At 36.0% G+C, this 18,015-nt stretch overlaps 1 protein-coding gene across 6 annotated transcripts in view; it reads left to right on the forward strand.

Moving 5' to 3' along the window:
* DENND4C (DENN domain containing 4C) overlaps positions 1-18,015 on the forward strand; it is a 113,005-nt gene that overhangs the window by 74,399 nt on the left and 20,591 nt on the right. For 5 of the 6 annotated variants that reach the window (XM_036434143.2, XM_045580271.1, XM_036434142.2 and 2 more), the window contains 5 exons: positions 224-370; positions 9,368-9,490; positions 10,466-10,612; positions 13,632-14,791; positions 17,295-17,472. In XM_036434143.2, the coding sequence (XP_036290036.1) occupies positions 224-370; positions 9,368-9,490; positions 10,466-10,612; positions 13,632-14,791; positions 17,295-17,472 (1,755 nt within the window). The remainder of the gene's footprint in view (positions 1-223; positions 371-9,367; positions 9,491-10,465; positions 10,613-13,631; positions 14,792-17,294; positions 17,473-18,015) is intronic. The other variant, XM_036434141.2, reaches the window with a different exon arrangement.

An 18,015-nucleotide genomic window follows, 5' to 3' on the forward strand; every position in this document is an offset into this window, starting at 1 on the left:
AGTATAATTCCTGTAGTTTGAAGTATAATTATATGAAGTAGAAAACATAAATCCTGTATAATTTTTTATACAATTAAAGATATATTATCTTAGCTCCAAATTTCCCCCCCACCCCATATTTAGAAAGTGTTCTGCAACTTTAAATGAACTCTGGGTCATTGATGTTTAGTTTCAGAGATTGTCAGTGCATGAATTATTGAACTGCTATTGTCCTTATCTTTAGCTCCTCAGAGTGCCACAGGTGGAAGTGATGGGGACACGGTGAGCCACGGTAGCGTGGATAGTTCTAATGATGCTAACAATGGGGAGCACACAGTCTTCGTCAGAGATTTAATCAGTCTTGATTCCATTGATAATCACTCTAGCACAGGTACTAAATCTGGATTTACTAACCCTTCACTTAATCTCATGTTAAGTCTTTCCATTTTAAAAAAGCTTTTACACCCCTCTTGAGTTTGGGTAATATGAGCTTTAGGTACTTTTAAAATAATGTATATAAATGCAGAAATTATACCTTTGATTTCTGTTCACCTCTCTTTATTTCCTATAGTTAACTTTGGAGTGCTGTGCAAAAGGCTCTAGGCATGGAACTTCTCTGTATTTGTTCATCATTCATTTGTGAAAGTAGATGATATAATTGTTAGTGAATGTGCAATGAGGAACTTGAATGTTAATGACAAAACTTGCAAATCTTTTTTTGAGATTATTAGTATTAAAGAGGAAAGAAAATAATTTGCACACCATGAGAAAAAGTATTTTCTGCATACTCATTACCTTAAATGACACTTTTAAAAATCTAAGAAATATTGAAGCTACTTTTACATACAAAGCTATGGGCATAACCTCTGTCCTCTGAAGGTAGAATTAAGCATAATTAAAGGTAGAATTCAGCATAACACATTGAGCAGATATATAATATGTGTGTTACACATCTTATTTGTTCTTTTTTGTTTTAAAATATCTCAGGCTTTTCTTTAAAAAGAATTCTAATTCCTGTGCTTCATCTGATATCTTGTCTCAATGACTGAAGTTTCCATTCTCTGCTCTTCTTTGCTCTGCTTTATGCTCTGTGCTGTTTCTTGGTGCTGCATTTGTCCTTGGCTGTCATGGTGTGGGGGTACAGACAGGCTTATATGACATGAAGCTATGGATACACGTGTGCGTTAATTCTACTATTGAATATTAACCACTTCAGGTAATTTACCATTTATTAAGTTAAATTTTGCTGACATGCAAGGATTGGGGAGAGAACTTTTGTTGTATTTTAAATTGTTTTCAGTGGAAAACAATTTTAGTTTGTTGGGCTTTTTCTCTTTCAGATAAGTATAATCATATATGTGCTACTGAAAATATTCAACTAAACTTTATGATTAATTTGTTACCTTATTTGTAAATATACTATACTTTACTATAATTCTTTTTTTTCTTTTCTTTTAAATAAATCTTTATTGTTCAGATTATTACAGATGTTCCTCTCCCCCCCCCCATAACTCCCCTCCACCTGATCCCCCCCCCCCCCGCAACCCCATGCCCTTACTCCTACCACTGTCCTCATCCATAGATATAAGATTTTTGTCCAATCTCTTCCCGCACCCCTCACGCCCCCTTCCCTCCAAGAATTGTCAGTCCACTCCTTTTCTATGCCCCTGATTCTATTATATTCATCAGTTTATTCTGTTCATCAGATTTTTTATTCATTTGATTTTTAGATTCACTTGTTGATAGATATATATTTGTTGTCACTTTGTTCATAATTTTTATCTTTACCTTTTTCTTCCTCTTCTTAAAGAATACCCTTTAGCATTTCATAATACTGGTTTGGTGGTGATGAACTCATTTAACTTTTTCTTGTCTGTGAAGCTATTTTCTGACCTTTAATTCTGAAACAGCTTTGCTGGGTAGAGCAATCTTGGTTGTAGGTTCTTGCTGTTCTTCACTTTGAATATTTCTTGCCACTCCCTTCTGGCCTGCATAGTTTCTGTTGAGAATCAGCTGACATTCATATGGGTACTCTCTTGCTGCTTGTAAGATTCTCTCTGTCTTTTGCCCTTGGCATTCTAATTATGTTTCTTCGTTTGGTCCCCTTTGGATTCCTTTTTGGGGGGGTTCTCTGCACTTCCTGGACTTGTAAGTCTATTTCTTTCACCAGGTAGTAAAAGTTTTCTGTCATTATTTCTTCTAAGAGGTTTCCAATATTTTGCTCTCTCTCTTCTGGAACCCCCATAATTTGGATGTTGGTACACTTGAAGTTGTCCCAGAGGCTCCTTACATTATCTTCATATTTTTGGATTCTTTTTTATTTTTGCTTTCTGATTGGGTATTTTTTTGCTTCTTCATATCTCAAATCTTTGGTTTGATTCTTGGGGTCCTGTAGTCTGTTTTTGGATTTCTATATATTAATATTCTTTATTCCAGACAATGTATGCTTAATTTCTGACTGGTCCTTTTCAATTTTTTTTTTTTTTTTTTTTTTTTTTTTTTTTTTTTTTTTTTTTTTTTTTTTTTGCATTCTCATTAAGATCTCTGAAGGTCTCACTAAGTTCCTCAGAGGTCTCACTAAGTTTCTCGGTGGTTTCTAGAAGATTCTTGAGTAATCTAACTTTATATCCAGTAATTTGCTTTCCTCCATTTCTTTCATTTGTGACATGTTTATCTCTGCATTTTGGCTGCTTCCCTGTGTTGATGATGTGGCTTTGTGTGGTATGTGACCTATAGGGCCCAGTGGCTCAGCATCCCCAATCGCCTGAGGTGGACACTCTTGGTGCACCCCTTTGTGGGCTGAGTGCACAGTCTTGTAGAGCCTTGGTTGCTGTTGGTACACTGGGAGGAATTGACCTCCAGGCCAATTGGCTGTGAGGATCAGCTGTGTCTGTAATGGAAGAATTGCTGTGCTGGAGACACCTTTATGGGGCAGGACTTGCTTCAGTGGGGCTTTGGTGCTCACTGAGTCTGCCTCTTGAGTATGTCATTTATGCATGTGAGGAGTTGAAATCCGGTGTTGTCCCATACTGACCTCTAGGTACACTGGCTCCTGGTTCTCCAAGGAGGTGCAAGTCAGCAACTGCCTGAGGCTACCCAGCAAGAACTACAGTGAGCTGGGACTGGTTTGGCTCAATGGATAGAGCGTCGGCTTGGGGACTGAAGGGTCCCGGGTTCGATTCTGGTCAAGGGCATGTACCTTGGTTGCGGGCATATCCCCAGTGGGGGGTGTGCAAGAGGCAGCTGATCGATGACTCTCTCTCATCGATGTTTCTAACTCTCTCCCTTTCTCTCTGTATAAAAATCAATAAAATATATTAAAAAAAAAAAAGAAAAGAAAAGAAAAGAACTACAGTGAGATCTGCAGATTTCTCCTCTTTGTTTGGGGTTTAGAAGTTTTGGAGCTCTCTGACCCAACTGCAGTTTGTTAGGTTAAGCTGCAAAGGGCAGGTCATTCATATGCAAAAGCTGCTGCTGTAGTGGGTTTGTAAATTGACTGGGGCGGGGTCTCAGGGAATCACCAGAGCATAGCAAACAGCAATTGCTGCCAGTCAGCTGTCTCTGTGTCTCTGCATTTCCGCATCCCTGCTTCTCATGTCCCAGCACAGTAAACAATGATTCCTATGAGCACCTCTGCGAGAAAGCCACCCTCACTTTCCCACCCAATGCCAGACAGTCCAGCTTCTCTCTGTAGGAGTCTGGGTCACCAGAGTCTTGCTGGAAACTGAGTTCAGAACAATCAAGAGCTTTTATCTCCCTTTCAATTGGAAAAAATAGCACACCCAGTTGCCAGACCGATTTGCACACCTCTGTACCTCTGCTTTTCTACGCCTCTGAACCTCCTTCCTGGTCTCAGTGCGTATTTTTCTTTCCTTTTAGTTGTAGAACTTCTACTCAGCCAGCTTTCCCTTGGTTCTAGGGGATAGTTGTTTTGTTTTTTAGTTGTAGTTTTGATATGGTTGTGAGAGGCAGCACGTACAGGTATTTATTTACCTTATACCGATATTTTGGTTTCTCCCTTACTATAATTCTTTTAAAAAAAAATATTTTATTAATTTTTTTACAGAGAGAAAGGGAGAGGAATAGAGAGCTAAAAATATTAATGAAAGAGAAACGTTGATCAGCTGCCTCTTACACTCCCCCTACTGGGGATGTGTTCGCAACCAAGGTACCAGCCCTTGACCAGAATCAAACGTAGGACCCTTTAGTCTTTAGGCCAATGCTCTATCCACTGAGCCAAACCAGTTAGGGCCCTTACTATAATTCTTACTTTGTGGTTTGTTTATAGCATTATTGTGTTCAATGGTTTTATAGTCATTAAAGCTTTCAGTGTTCTAGCTGTTGAGGTGGTTTTTGCTTGCTAAAACTGATCTGAATTATTATTTTTTTAATTTTATCTTTATTGTTGCAAGTATTACAAATGTCCTCACCCTTTTCCCCACATTGACCTCCTCCCTCTCTATTTCTGTCCCCACCCCAGGCCTTCACCCAAATATTGTCTGTGTCCATGGGTTATGTACATAAGTTCTTTGATTGTTCTCTTCTCCCCCCTGCCCCCTTTCCATCTGAGGATCCTCAGTCTTTTGCATACCTCCATGTCTCTGGATCTATTTTGTCAGTTTGTTTTGTCCATTAAATTCCACATATAAGTGAGCTCATGAGATACTTGTCTTCTTTGACCGGCTTATTTTGCTTAGCATAATACTCTTTAGGACTTTCCATGCTGCCTCAAAGGGTAAGAGATCCTTTTTTATTGCTACATAGTATTCCATGGTATCTGGAAGTGGGATCACTAGGTCAAATGGCAGTTCCATTTTTAATTTTTTGAGGAAATTCCACACTGTTTTCCATAGTGGCTGTACAGTCTGCATTCCCACCAGCAATATACTAGGGTTCCTTTTTGCCACATCCTCGCCAGCACTTTTCATTTGTTGATTTATTTCTGGCAGAGGTGAGGTGGTACCTAATTGCTGTTTTAATTTGCATCTTTCTGATGATTAGTGACTGAGCATTTTTTCATATGTCTCTTGGCCATTTGTATGTCCTCTTTGGAGAAGTGTGTATTTAGGTCTGCCCATTTTTTGATGGGATTGTTTGTCTTCCTTTTGTTGAGTTGTATGAGTATTTTATATTATATATTTTGGAAATTATCAGATGTTAGCAATATGCTCACCCTTAAAGGGGTTTACTTTTCATTTTTTTGATACTGATTTCTTTTACTCTGTTGAAGCTTTTTATTTTGATGTAGTCGTGTTTGTTTCTTCTTTCCTTTGTTTCTCTTGCCCTAGGCATTGTATCAGTGTAAGTTTTATTATGTGAGATGTCTGATAATTTGTTGCTTAAATTTTCTTCAAGGATTTTTATGGTTTCACGACTTACACTTAAATTTTTTTTTAAATATTTCTTTATTGATTTCAGAGAGGAAGGGAGAAGAGAGAAAATCAATGATGAGAGAGAATCATTGATCAGCTGCCTCCTGCACACACACACACACACACACCCCAAACTGGGGATCGAGCCTGCAACCCAGGCATGTGCTCTCAGCCAGAATCGAACCTGGGACCCTTCAGTCTGCAGGCCAAAGCTCTATCCACTGAGCCAAGCCGGCTAGGGCTAAATCTTTTATTCATATTGAGTTTATTGTTGTGTATGGTATAAGTTGGTGGTCTAGTTTCATTTATTTACATGTAGCTGTCCAATTATCCCAATACCATTTATTAAGAGACTGTCTTTACTTCATTGTATGCTCTTGCCTCTTTAATCAAAAATTATTTGGGCATAATGGCTTGAGTAGATATCTGGGTTTTCTGTTCTTTACATTGATCTACATGCCTATTCTTATGGCAGTACCAGCTGTTTTGATTGATCTGAATTCTTAAGTGAAAAACTACCTGCATAGTTACAGAGTCATGTATGAATCATTGAAAGTCAACATAAGGCTAAGTTACAATCCTCTTTGTAATTTTATTTTATCAAGTAGAAATTTTTATGAGACTTTCATTTTGAAGCCACCTTATTTTATTTCCTCCTGTATGTTTTCTAATACTTATAAATGAGATGGATTGCACTTAGGAAATACCAAGAAAGTAATATTGTGGTATGAAATCATTTCACCAGGAATAATAATAATAATAAATACTCTCCTTATTCCTCTAAATTTTTAAATTTGTCTCCTTTAATAGAAAAAAGTTCTCCTAGTAATCCTGTGTAATTGATGTAAAGATTCCAATAGTTGGAGAAGAAACTTCAGATCCCTTTTTCATGTTTCTTTTCAGCTGCATTTCAAATGGCAGAAGCCCCTGTACTAATAAATTTACAGTTATTGTATATCTCTGTAGAGTTTCTAATGATGTCATTTTATATTTCTGGAGACTTATAGCCCAGATGCTTAAGTTACTCTTTTCATTAAGAATTATCTTGTAGAATCTTTTCCACTTGGTACTTGATACTGAGTCACTTGTTCGGGAGCATATCTGGGCTTGATCAGTTTACTCAGTTCCTAGTCTAGTGTCCTTTCACAGCACCACAGTGTTTAGCAGCCTTTCTGAAGGAGCCAATAGGAACATGACAAATTAGTCATTCTAATGGCATTTAAAGAAGTTTAGTTCTTTTTGTTATGTATTAGGCAAACCCAATGTTTAACCAACAGTGTAACAAGTGGTAGTGGAAAGTATAAGACACTGTATTTTTTTTTATGTGTTTTCATTGATGTTCTTTATAAAAGGATTGTCTAGTAATTGGCCTTAGTTTGGTTTTAAATGATATAATTTTAAGGCCAAAATAAACTTTCAAAAACTTCATTTTTAAATAATTTCAAACTTATAGAAATGTTGCAGAATAGTAGAGAATTCTTAAATAACTTTAATTTAGATTTGCTCACTTTTTGTCTCATTTGTTTTCTTTCTATAAGGATATTTATTTTTTGTAATCATGTGCAAGCAAGTCAATATATCTTGCCCTGTTACTGCTTAATACTTTTCTTTCATAACCACAGTATAGTTACCAAATTCAATTGATAGACTGCTTTAATCTATAGTCTGTGTTACAATTTTGTTAATTATTGTGATGTCCTTTGTGGTACTTTAACTCCCTCTCTTTATTCTCCTTTAACCTGGCACAGTTCCTCACCCTTTCCTTGTCTTTCATGACCTTGAACCTTTGAAGAATTCAGTCCAGTTATTTTGTGGAATGCTCCTCAGTTTGAGCCTGCCTCATACACCATGTGATTAGATTAGGTTATGCATCCACGGCCCTGCTACAAAAGTGATATTGTTTCCTCAGATTTTCATGTGGCAGAGGCACACAGTGTCTGCTCCTCATTGGTAAGGTTAGTTTTGATCACTAGTCTCAATGTTTGGTTTCTCTTAGTTACTGTTACCCCCTTGCAGATAATAATCTATCTGTAAAGAGACACTGGGAGGCTGTGCAGTAATAGCCTCTGTCTTATCACATTTTCTCTTTTAAATTTAGTATCCATTGAAGATTCTTGCCTGAACCAGTCTTTACTGTGATGGTTATAAACTGGTGGTTTTACCAACTCTATACTCTCTCCACATTTATAAGATGGTATTCTATCATATATCCTTTAGGCATGCCTCCTCCATGTTGTTGTTTTGTATTTTTTTAGGGAAAGGAATAGAGAGATAGAAACATCGACCAGCTGCCTCCTACATGCCCCTACTACAAATCGAGCCCACAACTGGGCAGGTACCCTGACCAGAAATCAAAGCCGCGACTTCTTGGTTCATGGGTTGACACTCAACCACAACCACTCTGGCCGGGCTCTATCGTGTTTTGGAGCACTTCCTTTCTTGCATAATAAAATGTTCCTGGCTTACTCATACCTTCCCTTCCTGAACTCTGGAATCAGTCATTTCTTCAAGGATCCTAAGTTTCTTTTAAAGGGCAATACATTTTAGAAACAAAGGTTTGGGCTATAGGTGTGTTTACTACTACCAAGGTGTTACTGCTTCTAGACCTTTTCAGCAGAGCTAGAAATATATATAATAGAAATACTTCTGATTCCAATCAACCCCACAGGTTTTTCTTTGCCTTCCTTCATTATTATTATTATTATTACTATTATTATTATTTTAAATATATTTTATTGATTTTTTTACAGAGAGGAAGGGAGAGAGAGATAGAGAGCTAAAAACATCGATGAGAGAGAAACATCGACCACCTGCCTCCTGCACCCCCCACCCCCCACGGGGGATGTGCCCGCAACCAATGTACATGCCCTTGACCGGAATCGAACCCTGGGACCCTTCAGTCCACAGACCGACGCTCTACCACTGAGCCAAACCGGCTCCGGCAATTATTATTATTTTTTTAAATTCTTTGTTCCACAGTAAGAATTTTGGCTCCCAGAAATATTGTCACATTTACTCATTTGCTCAGACCTGAGTGATACATAATTTCAGAATTGCTACATCCATTCCCCTGCGAAAAACAAACCCCTAAGGATTTCAGGAATTGACTGTTATCCCCAGACTTAGAGTATATATTCAAAATAATGTGTTCCAAAGTTACTTGTATGAGTCCTCCCATCCTTCTAGTGTGGTTATGCTATTCATATGAAATAGAGTTGGTTTCATTTGTTTCTGTTTGCATTCAATTTTAGTTATTATACTTTCCCTCCCATATTCCCATCAATAAAATTACTTTATTGATGCATTTTTATGAATATTTAGAAATTAGGGCTTTTCTAAAAATAGAAACTATAGCCGAGACCGGATTGGCTCAATGGATGGAGTGTCGGCTTGGGGACTGAAGGGTCCTGGGTTCGATTCCGGTCAAGGGCATGTACCTTGGTTGAGGGCATATCCCCAGTAGGGGGTGTGCAAGAGGCAGCTGATCGATGACTCACTCTCATCGATGTTTCTAACTCTCTCTCTCCCTTCCTCTCTGTACAAAATCAATAAAATATATTAAAAATAGAAACTATAACAAGCCATATTTAGAAAAGTTTCTCTATCCCTTCCATCCTATTTTGCCCCACCTTATGTAGGTAACAAGTTTTGTTTTTGTTTAAATACTCCTTCATTTCTTTTTGCAAAAGCAAGAAAGTATAAGCTTGTTTTTATTTCCCCTTTGTACACAAAAAGTAGCATTCTATAGATACACTCCAAAAGACGTCTCATCCAATTCTATTAATTTTCAGATAAGGAAATTAGGATTCAGTGCTTTCAAATGTATAATGGTTGGTATTCCTGTTCCTACTGTTCTTTGCTTCTTACTATTTTTAAAATGTTCTGTGTGCTTTGTAAGTTTTCCTTTTCTCTAGGTTTAATTATGTAGATAAGTGTCATTTTCTTTTGAAATGTTATAGCTGGATTGTAAGTATATGAAAACATTTCTATGTAAGCCTGCATTGTTTTTTTCACAGGTGGTCAGTCTGACCAAGGCTATGGGTCTAAGGATGAACTTATAAAGGATGATACAGAAATTAATGTGCCTGAAGAACAAGTAGCAAAAGAATTGATAACTAAAACAAAAATGCAAACAGAAGGTAAGTACTGATATTTTCTAGCTTTACTTAGAAAAATACCTGTGTTAACTAAAAGTGTTATTTGATAATTTAGTTGATAATTTTTAGAAGTGTAAGGTCTGAGCTTATAAGATACTATGTACCATTATATATGATAGGTTTTAATAGTATCTGAATTTTAGAATTTAAGAGGTCTTTAAAGATTCAGTAGGTTAGCCTTCTGTGACTCATTAAAGTATCTATTTGCGAAATATATATAACTACTTTGTGACAGAACCAAGACTAAACTTTGAGTCATCAAACTTGTATTCTAGTGTCCCCTTTATTTTAAAATGCTAAGTCCTTCAAATATCTAAGTGGATATTTTTTACTGGTAGGTTAAATAGTCTTTGTGGTTTCTTGTTTTTGTTTTTTTTTAATGGAACTCATTGAGGTAGAAATGGTTTGTGGTAATCATTTTATAGAAATATGGAGGAATATTTTGGCTTTATGGTAATAAGATGTTCTTCCTATCTTTTTACACTAAAGTATACTTTCTTTGCCCTGGAAAGTATGGCTCAGTGGGTTGGATTATCATCTTGTACACCAAAATGTGGGGGGGTTTGAGTCCCGGTCAGGGTGTGTATGGGAGGCAACTGAATCAATTTCTTAAGTATACTTTTTTCATTGATGTCACCTATTTTATGCTCCAGTTTTGCAGAAGCAAGCCCATCTCCTACTTGACAAGTGATGAGTATAACTGAAGGCCTGAGCATTATTTAAGAATGCTCAAGTTAGGATTATTGAATGCTAAAATAAAACTTTTATCTTAGTCAATACTGGCAGCATTTATGGAATAAAGTAAATCAGACATAACTAGTCAGTAATAAAATAGTCATATATTCATCCCCACTTGGAGGTAGAAAACTACATAGAATGTATTAAAATCAAATATATGTTTTTTTTCCAATATTGGTACAATTAGGAACGATAACATCCAAATGTTTTTTCCCCCAGAGGTGTGTGATGTCTCTGCTGTGGTGGCAAAACATTCACAAGCTAGTGGAGAGCCACACAGTCCAACTGAGCCTCCTGCGTGGGGCAGCAGTATTGTGAAAGTTCCATCTGGTATATTTGATGTCAATGGCAGAAAAAGCAGCACTGGTGAGTCTTTATGTATTATTAAATATTTAAAATATACTTCTACAGGTATACATGTGCTTAATGACAGCAAAGTGTTGACTTAATTACAGTATAATGAACAGGCTGAAGAGCCAGAAGTAAGTTTAAATCCTATAAATGAACTAATATTTAACTTTTAAAAAGAGAGGTTTTTAGAGTTTTTAGTTATTTGGAATACCTTTTCTTGTAGGAGTGCCTGTTCAGTTTGGTTCCACTCTCTCATAATAGGTAATGAGAGGGGACTATATGGACTCCTTTTCTCATTAAGAACAGAGATGAAGCCTGGCTGGGTGGCTCAGTGGTTGGTCATCAACCCATGCACCAAAAGGTTGCCAGTTCCATTCCTGGTCAGAGCACATGCCTGGGTTGTGGGCTTAATCCCCAGCAAGGAGCATACCGAAGGCAGCCAGCCAGTGTTGATGTTTCTCTCTCATAGATGCTTCTATCTTTCTCTCCCTCTCATTTCCTCTCTCTAAAAATCAATAAAAAAATATATTTAAAAAAAACCAAGAGATACAGTGATGTGATCAAATTCAAGTGCACTTATGTATGGTAGTATAATTCCCGTCACTGAAGGGAAATGGGAAAAAAAACGATTGACATCATTTACTATCTACACAAAATGCCAGTGGGCCTTTAATTTTAGCCCAGTTGTTGTTGTTTTGTTTTGTTTTTTATATATTTTATTGATTTTTTTACAAAGAGGAAGAGAGAGAGATAGAGTTATAAACATCGATGAGAGAGAGTCACCGATCAGCTGCCTCTTGCACACCCCCTACTGGGGATGTGCCCGCAACCAAGGTACATGCCCTTCACTGGAATCGAACCTGGGACCCTACAGTCCACAGGCTGACGCTCTATCCACTGAGCCATACCGGTTTCGTTAGCCCAGTTGTTATAAGCACCCCGAGTCACTTATTTGTGATTAAGTATTTATAATGAATAATTGTTATGTGTGACTATCTTAAATTTGAGTTTACTAATTTCAAATATGTTACAGCCTCCAAAGTACTCTTATTTTTTGGTGTTTTTGTTGTTGTTGTTGTTTTCAAAATACTCTTTAAGGCATATATCTAAGTGTAGGATTTTAAAGGATAATGAAATTAGCCTGTATCCTGTGCTTTTTGTTAGTAGTTATAATTCACTTCTCTAAGTCAACTCTCTTGTCTGTAAGTGTATCTATTGTATGACTTTATAGAATTTAATTTGCCTAGCTTTTTAAATCTATGTAGTAATACTTCTTATTCCTGAAGTCTTTTTATTTTTTGTATTTACTGTGACATAAAGTCAGTTCATTTTTTTTTGTGTGTGGGTGTGAGGGGACAGCATACAGGAGGTGGAGCTAAAAGTTTTTTGAACAAATAATTGATATATGTTCTGTATCCCATTTTCCTAACCTGCTGTTAGCAGGTTAAAAAAAAAGGGGGGGAGGGCAGAGTTTTCTTCCTCAAAGGGTTAGAATCTTCTCAGAATACTGAAATGGACGTGGTCTGGAAACTGGTGTGTTTCCTTCCCTTTTTACTCATCTTATTTCCATGTTACATTCTGATCTAGGAAGATTTAGTTATTAAGAAAGGAGATGGAAATGGGGCTTTTCCCAATACATCAAACAGTTAAATTCATTTTAAAATTGGACAAAATGTTCTACTAAATTTCTGCAGATACTATGAGAACCAGTAAATTGTAAAAATCTGTTTCTTAAATATTGGTAAAAGTTTTCAAAGCAGGTACAAGTTTGTAAAATATGCTTTAAAAATATCTCTGAATGCTTATTATTAGTTCTATTTAATTGGTATGATTATAGTTATTAGTTGGTACCAATTTGGAAGATTAAAAAGAAGCTGGGGCCTGGTTGTGTGGCTCAGCTGACTGAGCATTGCTCCATGCTAGGAGGCTGCTGGTCCACACCCTGCGTAGAGCACATGCCCGGGTGGCATCTCGGCCCCCAGTAGGGGTATGTGGGAAGTAGCCATCTCTGTTTCTTTCTCTTTGATGTTTCTATCTCTTTCCCTCTCCCTTCTTCTCTCTAAAACCAATAAAAACATATTTTAAAAATCAAAAGAAAAAGAAGCTTGAAATCAGTTTGGAAAATTAAAAAAGAACCTTATTAAAGATTTTGTCTTCAAATCTCTCAAGTCATAATGCTTTTTGTTTTTAATCCTCACCAAGGATATTTTTTCCTATTGTTTTTTTTAAAAAGAGAGGGAGAGAGGGAAGATGGAAAGGGAAAAAAGGAGGCTGAAACCGGTTTGGCTCAGTGCATACAGCCTCACATACATTGTATGTGCATCACATACATTGATGTGAGAGAGACACATCTATTGATTGCCTTCTGTATGCACTCTGACCAGAGCCAGGGATTGACTGCAACCCAGGTATATGCTTCTGATGGGAATGGAACCCTTTGGTCCAAGGGCCAGTGCACTAACCACTGAGAAAACGGGCCAGGGCAGTCATGCCTTTTTAAAAATATATATATATTTTTATTGATTTCAGAGAGAGGGAGAGATAGAAACATCAATTTTAAGAGAGAATATCTGATCGGCTGCCTCCTGCATGCCCCCTACAGGGGATTGAGCCCCAAACCTAGGCATGTGCCCTGACCCTGGATCGATGTGGCCTCCTGGTTCATAGGTTGACACTCAACCACTGAGCCACATCAGCTGGGCCAGAATATATTTTTAAAGTTGGATACTAAACCCTTAAAATGTAGATCTATATTTATAAATGAGATATATTTTAATAAACAGTACAGGTATATATTGCATGATCTTTTTTAAAGTGTGTGTGTATTGCATAGAAGATGAATTAAAATCTTATCTCTGGGAGGCAGGGTTGAATGGAGTTTTTTGTACTTTTTTTTTTTTTGCTTTCTTTTTACCCTCTGAATATTCTGAATCTTTTATGGAGTATGTGTAACTTTCAAGAAATCAGACAGTTTTAAAATAAAACATTATTTTAGTCATCAGATTAATTTTTAATACTGTACTTTCTCTTTTAGGTAGTACATCAAATGCAGTATTTTCTACTCTAGATCCAATTGAAGATACAGTCTTTGGTGAAGTTACTAATCTCAAGAACGGTGATAAAGGAGAAAAGAGACAAAAGCATTTTCCAGAGAGGAGTTGTAGTTTTAGTTCTGAAAGTCGAGCAGGAATGTTGCTAAAGAAGAGCAGTTTGGATTTGAATTCAAGTGAAGTAGCTATCATGATGGGAGCAGATGCCAAGATTCTCACAGCTGCACTGACATATCCTAAGACTTCTCCACTTCATATTGCAAAAACCCATAGCTTTGAGAGTGTTGGCTGTCATCTTGCTGATACTAGGACTCGTGGGCCTGAAAGCACTTGGGATTCTGAGCACAGATCTTCAGTGTTGGAGATGCTTGAGGAAAGCCAAGAGCTCCTAGAACCTGTGACTGATGACAGCATAGCTACAACTGCTATGACAAAGGATACACATGACAGTCTACAAAATGATAGTGACAGTAATCAGTCCAGAGACTTAAAAGCAGAGCCCAAAGATCTAATAAATAAAAGAAGTAGTTTATATGGTGTTGCTAAAGCTGTTGAGAGGGAAGATGTTGAAACTGGACTAGATCCTTTGTCTCTTTTAGCCACTGAATTTATAGTAGAAAAAACTGATTCTGAAGATAAGTTGTTTTCTCCAGTTATTGCACGTAATCTGGCTGATGAAATCGAAAACTATATGAACCTCAAGAGTCCCCTGGGTAGCAAGTCTTCTAGTATGGAATTACACGGAGAGGGAAACAGAGAGTCTGGCACTACCACTGCACTTATTCACCCTTTAGAGAGGCGATCAAGCCTACCTTTAGATCCTGACCCACCAGCGCAGGAAAAGCCTGAAAGTGAAAAGAGCTCCCCTGCAGTGTCCAGGTCTAAAACTTTCACTGGGCGTTTCAAGCAGCAGACTCCCTCTCGAGGTCACAAAGAACGTCCAACTTCGTTATCAGCACTGATGCGTTCTTCACCACATGGCTCATTGGGTTCTGTGGTAAATTCTTTGTCAGGGCTAAAGCTGGATAATCTACTCTCAGGGCCCAAGATAGATGTCCTAAAATCGGGTATGAAACAAGCAGCGACAGTAGCCAGTAAGATGTTGGTTGCTGTAGCGACTGCCTACAGCTACTCAGATGATGAGGTAAGAATGTTTTATGTGTGTAGTCTTATCTGATATTAGAAAGTTTATAGTATTTTTAATATACAAATTATTATTTAGAGATTTCTGTAACTTTGATGTTTATATTTTAAAATTTTGTATATATCTTATTTCTTTAAATGACTTGAACCTACATGTAAGGAAATTAATAATGAAGAAATAGAATATCAGGGCTATATAATTGCATAGATCAATACATTTAGTTCATTTCTTTGAAAGCACTAATGATTAATGTTTTAATTTAATAATGGTGCCATGTTATATTGGCATAGCACTTCACTTTTTAAATAAATTTACCTTTGTTTTCTTTTTAATATATATGAGCTCTTTTCACAGCTTAATCCATAGATTTCATACTGCATAACAAAAACTGGTAATTCTTTTAAAAATAATTGTAAAGAGAATTAATATTATATCTTCTTATGACAATAGAAGTGGGGAAATTTTGCTTATTTCATAGAAAACTAAAATTTTGCTATTGTGTTTAAAGAATCATAGTATTTTAGTAGAAAAAACAGATCTATAAATGTTTATTATTATAGCACTGTGTTCTAGGTATTGCCATAAGTTACATATTTATTTTTATACATGAATATACATGCTCACATATATTTAATTTTTGTAGCAATCCCATGGGTTGGTACTACTATCATATCATCCCCATTTTATAAATGAAGTATCTGAGATTTAGAGAGATTAATTAACTTCCCCAAGTCATACAACCTAGTGAGTGGCAGAACTAGGATTTGAAGTTTTGGAGATTGGCTCTAGAGTTCATGCTGTTGACAACTATAGTAGCAAAAAAGGGACCAATATCTTAGAAAATGTTCCTGTGGGGACTGTCCAAAAAGAGCAAAGCAAATGATATCTTAAGTTGGGTTTTGATAAATTGAAAGCTTTGGGTAGTCAAAGTGATCAGAGGACAGAATGTGTATCTGAGAGAATAATGGGGAAAGTATGAAGGCTTAAAGCATTCATTTTCAAGATAATATAATCAATTTCAGGTTGCTAAAATTCTAAATAGTAAGTAGAGACAGGAAATTAAATTGGACAGATAAGATTTGTATACTATTTGAAGGAAAACTTTATAGGCAAATTTAATTGAATTAAAAGTACGGTATTATAACACAAATTGTATGTTGCATTTGAAGAGCTTACAGGTCAGTTAAGGAAAGACTAAATAAGCTAGCTTCAAAAGTATCTTAACCTGGCATTATTTTTTAAAAAAGGTGAGCTGTTTCATATTTGAAATTTTATCTAACAGTGTTTTTAAAAAGCTTTATACAGAGTAATTTGGACTTGGAATATATGATTGTAAATTCCAAATGGTCATGGAACTTAATTTTTCTTTTCTTTTCAATGCTATAGCCCCAATACCAGTGCCTGGCAAAGCAAATAAGATATACCTAATCAATAATTTCAAAGGAAGAAAAGAATAAAAAATCTATTAAATGTTTATTGTGTAAAAGTAGCTCAAGGGAATTCATCAGTGTAGCTTATATAAAATTTAAGGCATTCTGAATGTTTAAGATGTTCCAAATACATAATAGTACATCAGTAAATTGGATTAGTATGGAGGGGTTTAAATAATGTCATTCATTCTCATTAAATCGTCTACAAATAAATTGCATAAGCAGAATAGATTAAAAAACAATAGATTTAAAGCAGTTTCTATTTTATAAAAATTTATTATGCATATTTTAAAATTAGGAGGATATACATCAAGTTTTGTTTGTACTCTGGGTATTGGTATAAGTGCTTTTATTCCCTGTTTTGCATATCTATATTTAAAATTTTTTATCATTTGATACGGTTTTATAAAACAGAAGACACAAGTCTTCTTTAAAGCAAAAATTAAAAAGACCACTTATTGAGATGTTTTATTTAAACTAAAGCATCAATAATCACGATGGTGAAAGACTAGTGTTTGGAACTTTATTCATAATATCTCTACTGTTGATGGTTGTTACTCTGAAAATCATATTTCCAAATGAAAGTCTCACAATCTTATTTTAAATGACTTATATTTTCAGATGATATAATTAAATGTTAGAGAAGTAATTTTTATAAGGTCAGATACCTAATATGTGATGGGGAGCCAAGATTTCACTCTGGCTCTGACTAAAGCTCCCACTCACTTGTGTTGCCATCCCCCATCCCACTGGACAATGAACTCCTAGGGTCCCTTCATTTTATGATACTGAATATTGAAAGTATTCAGTATCAAAATATTGATACCCCAAACATAACCAGGGGCCCAGCAAAATCTTAAAGTATAATATAGGTCATTGCTTGAATATTTTCAAGTTTGGAAGGGAAATTACAAATAATAGAAGAAGTTCATAGTTTTGAAAAATATGGGGGAATGATTTATTTAGGCATTATAAAGGAGTTTCATTCTGAAAAAGGTAAATATATTCTCATTAATGAAGGTATTATTTATGTGTGTGTGGTTTTGTGTTTTGTTTTGTTTTTTCAATTAAAGGAGGAAACTAGTAAAGATTACAGCTTCCCAGCTGGCCTTGAAGATCATGTTTTGGAGGAGAATATGTCGCCTAACACAAGTATCTCAGCATTGATCCCCAGTGAACTTACCCAGAGTAACACAAGCCTTGGCAGTAGCAACAGCAGTGGAGATATAGGAAAACCCCATTACTCAGCAGGTATGGGAAGGACTGTCCTGTCTTCTAATATGTGCCCTTACCTTTCCGTTCTCCCATCACACATAAAATAAGCCTCATTTGATGAGATGATCTCACAAATAGATTTTAAATATAGCCACATCATACTGTCACTGTTATTTTATACGGTCTACAAATACTAATTAATGATTTTAGTTATCTATATTTGTGGATTATATCATTCGTTCTTAAACTTCAGTGAGTATCAGAATCACCTAGGTAGCGAATATATGATTATTCACTATATGATTCTTTCAACTTCTCAGGACATTTGAACTTTTTCATAATAGAAATCTGGGTAAAATAGAATTATAATTTTAAAAAATAACAGAACTAAGACATTTCACTGTTACAGCAGAGGGAATCTCAAACTCTGGTATTCAAGCAGAAAACTGGTTAAAAATACACAGACCCTATCCCACAGACTCAGTCTCAAAAATTTTAGCCTAGAACTTAAACATAATATACATATTTTTAAGTAAATTCCCCAGGTGATTCTGATATGGATATATAATAAACCTTTTT

This window comes from Pipistrellus kuhlii, unplaced genomic scaffold, assembly GCF_014108245.1.
Source record: "Pipistrellus kuhlii isolate mPipKuh1 unplaced genomic scaffold, mPipKuh1.p scaffold_m20_p_12, whole genome shotgun sequence".
In the NCBI taxonomy this organism is placed as follows: Eukaryota; Metazoa; Chordata; class Mammalia; order Chiroptera; family Vespertilionidae; genus Pipistrellus; species Pipistrellus kuhlii.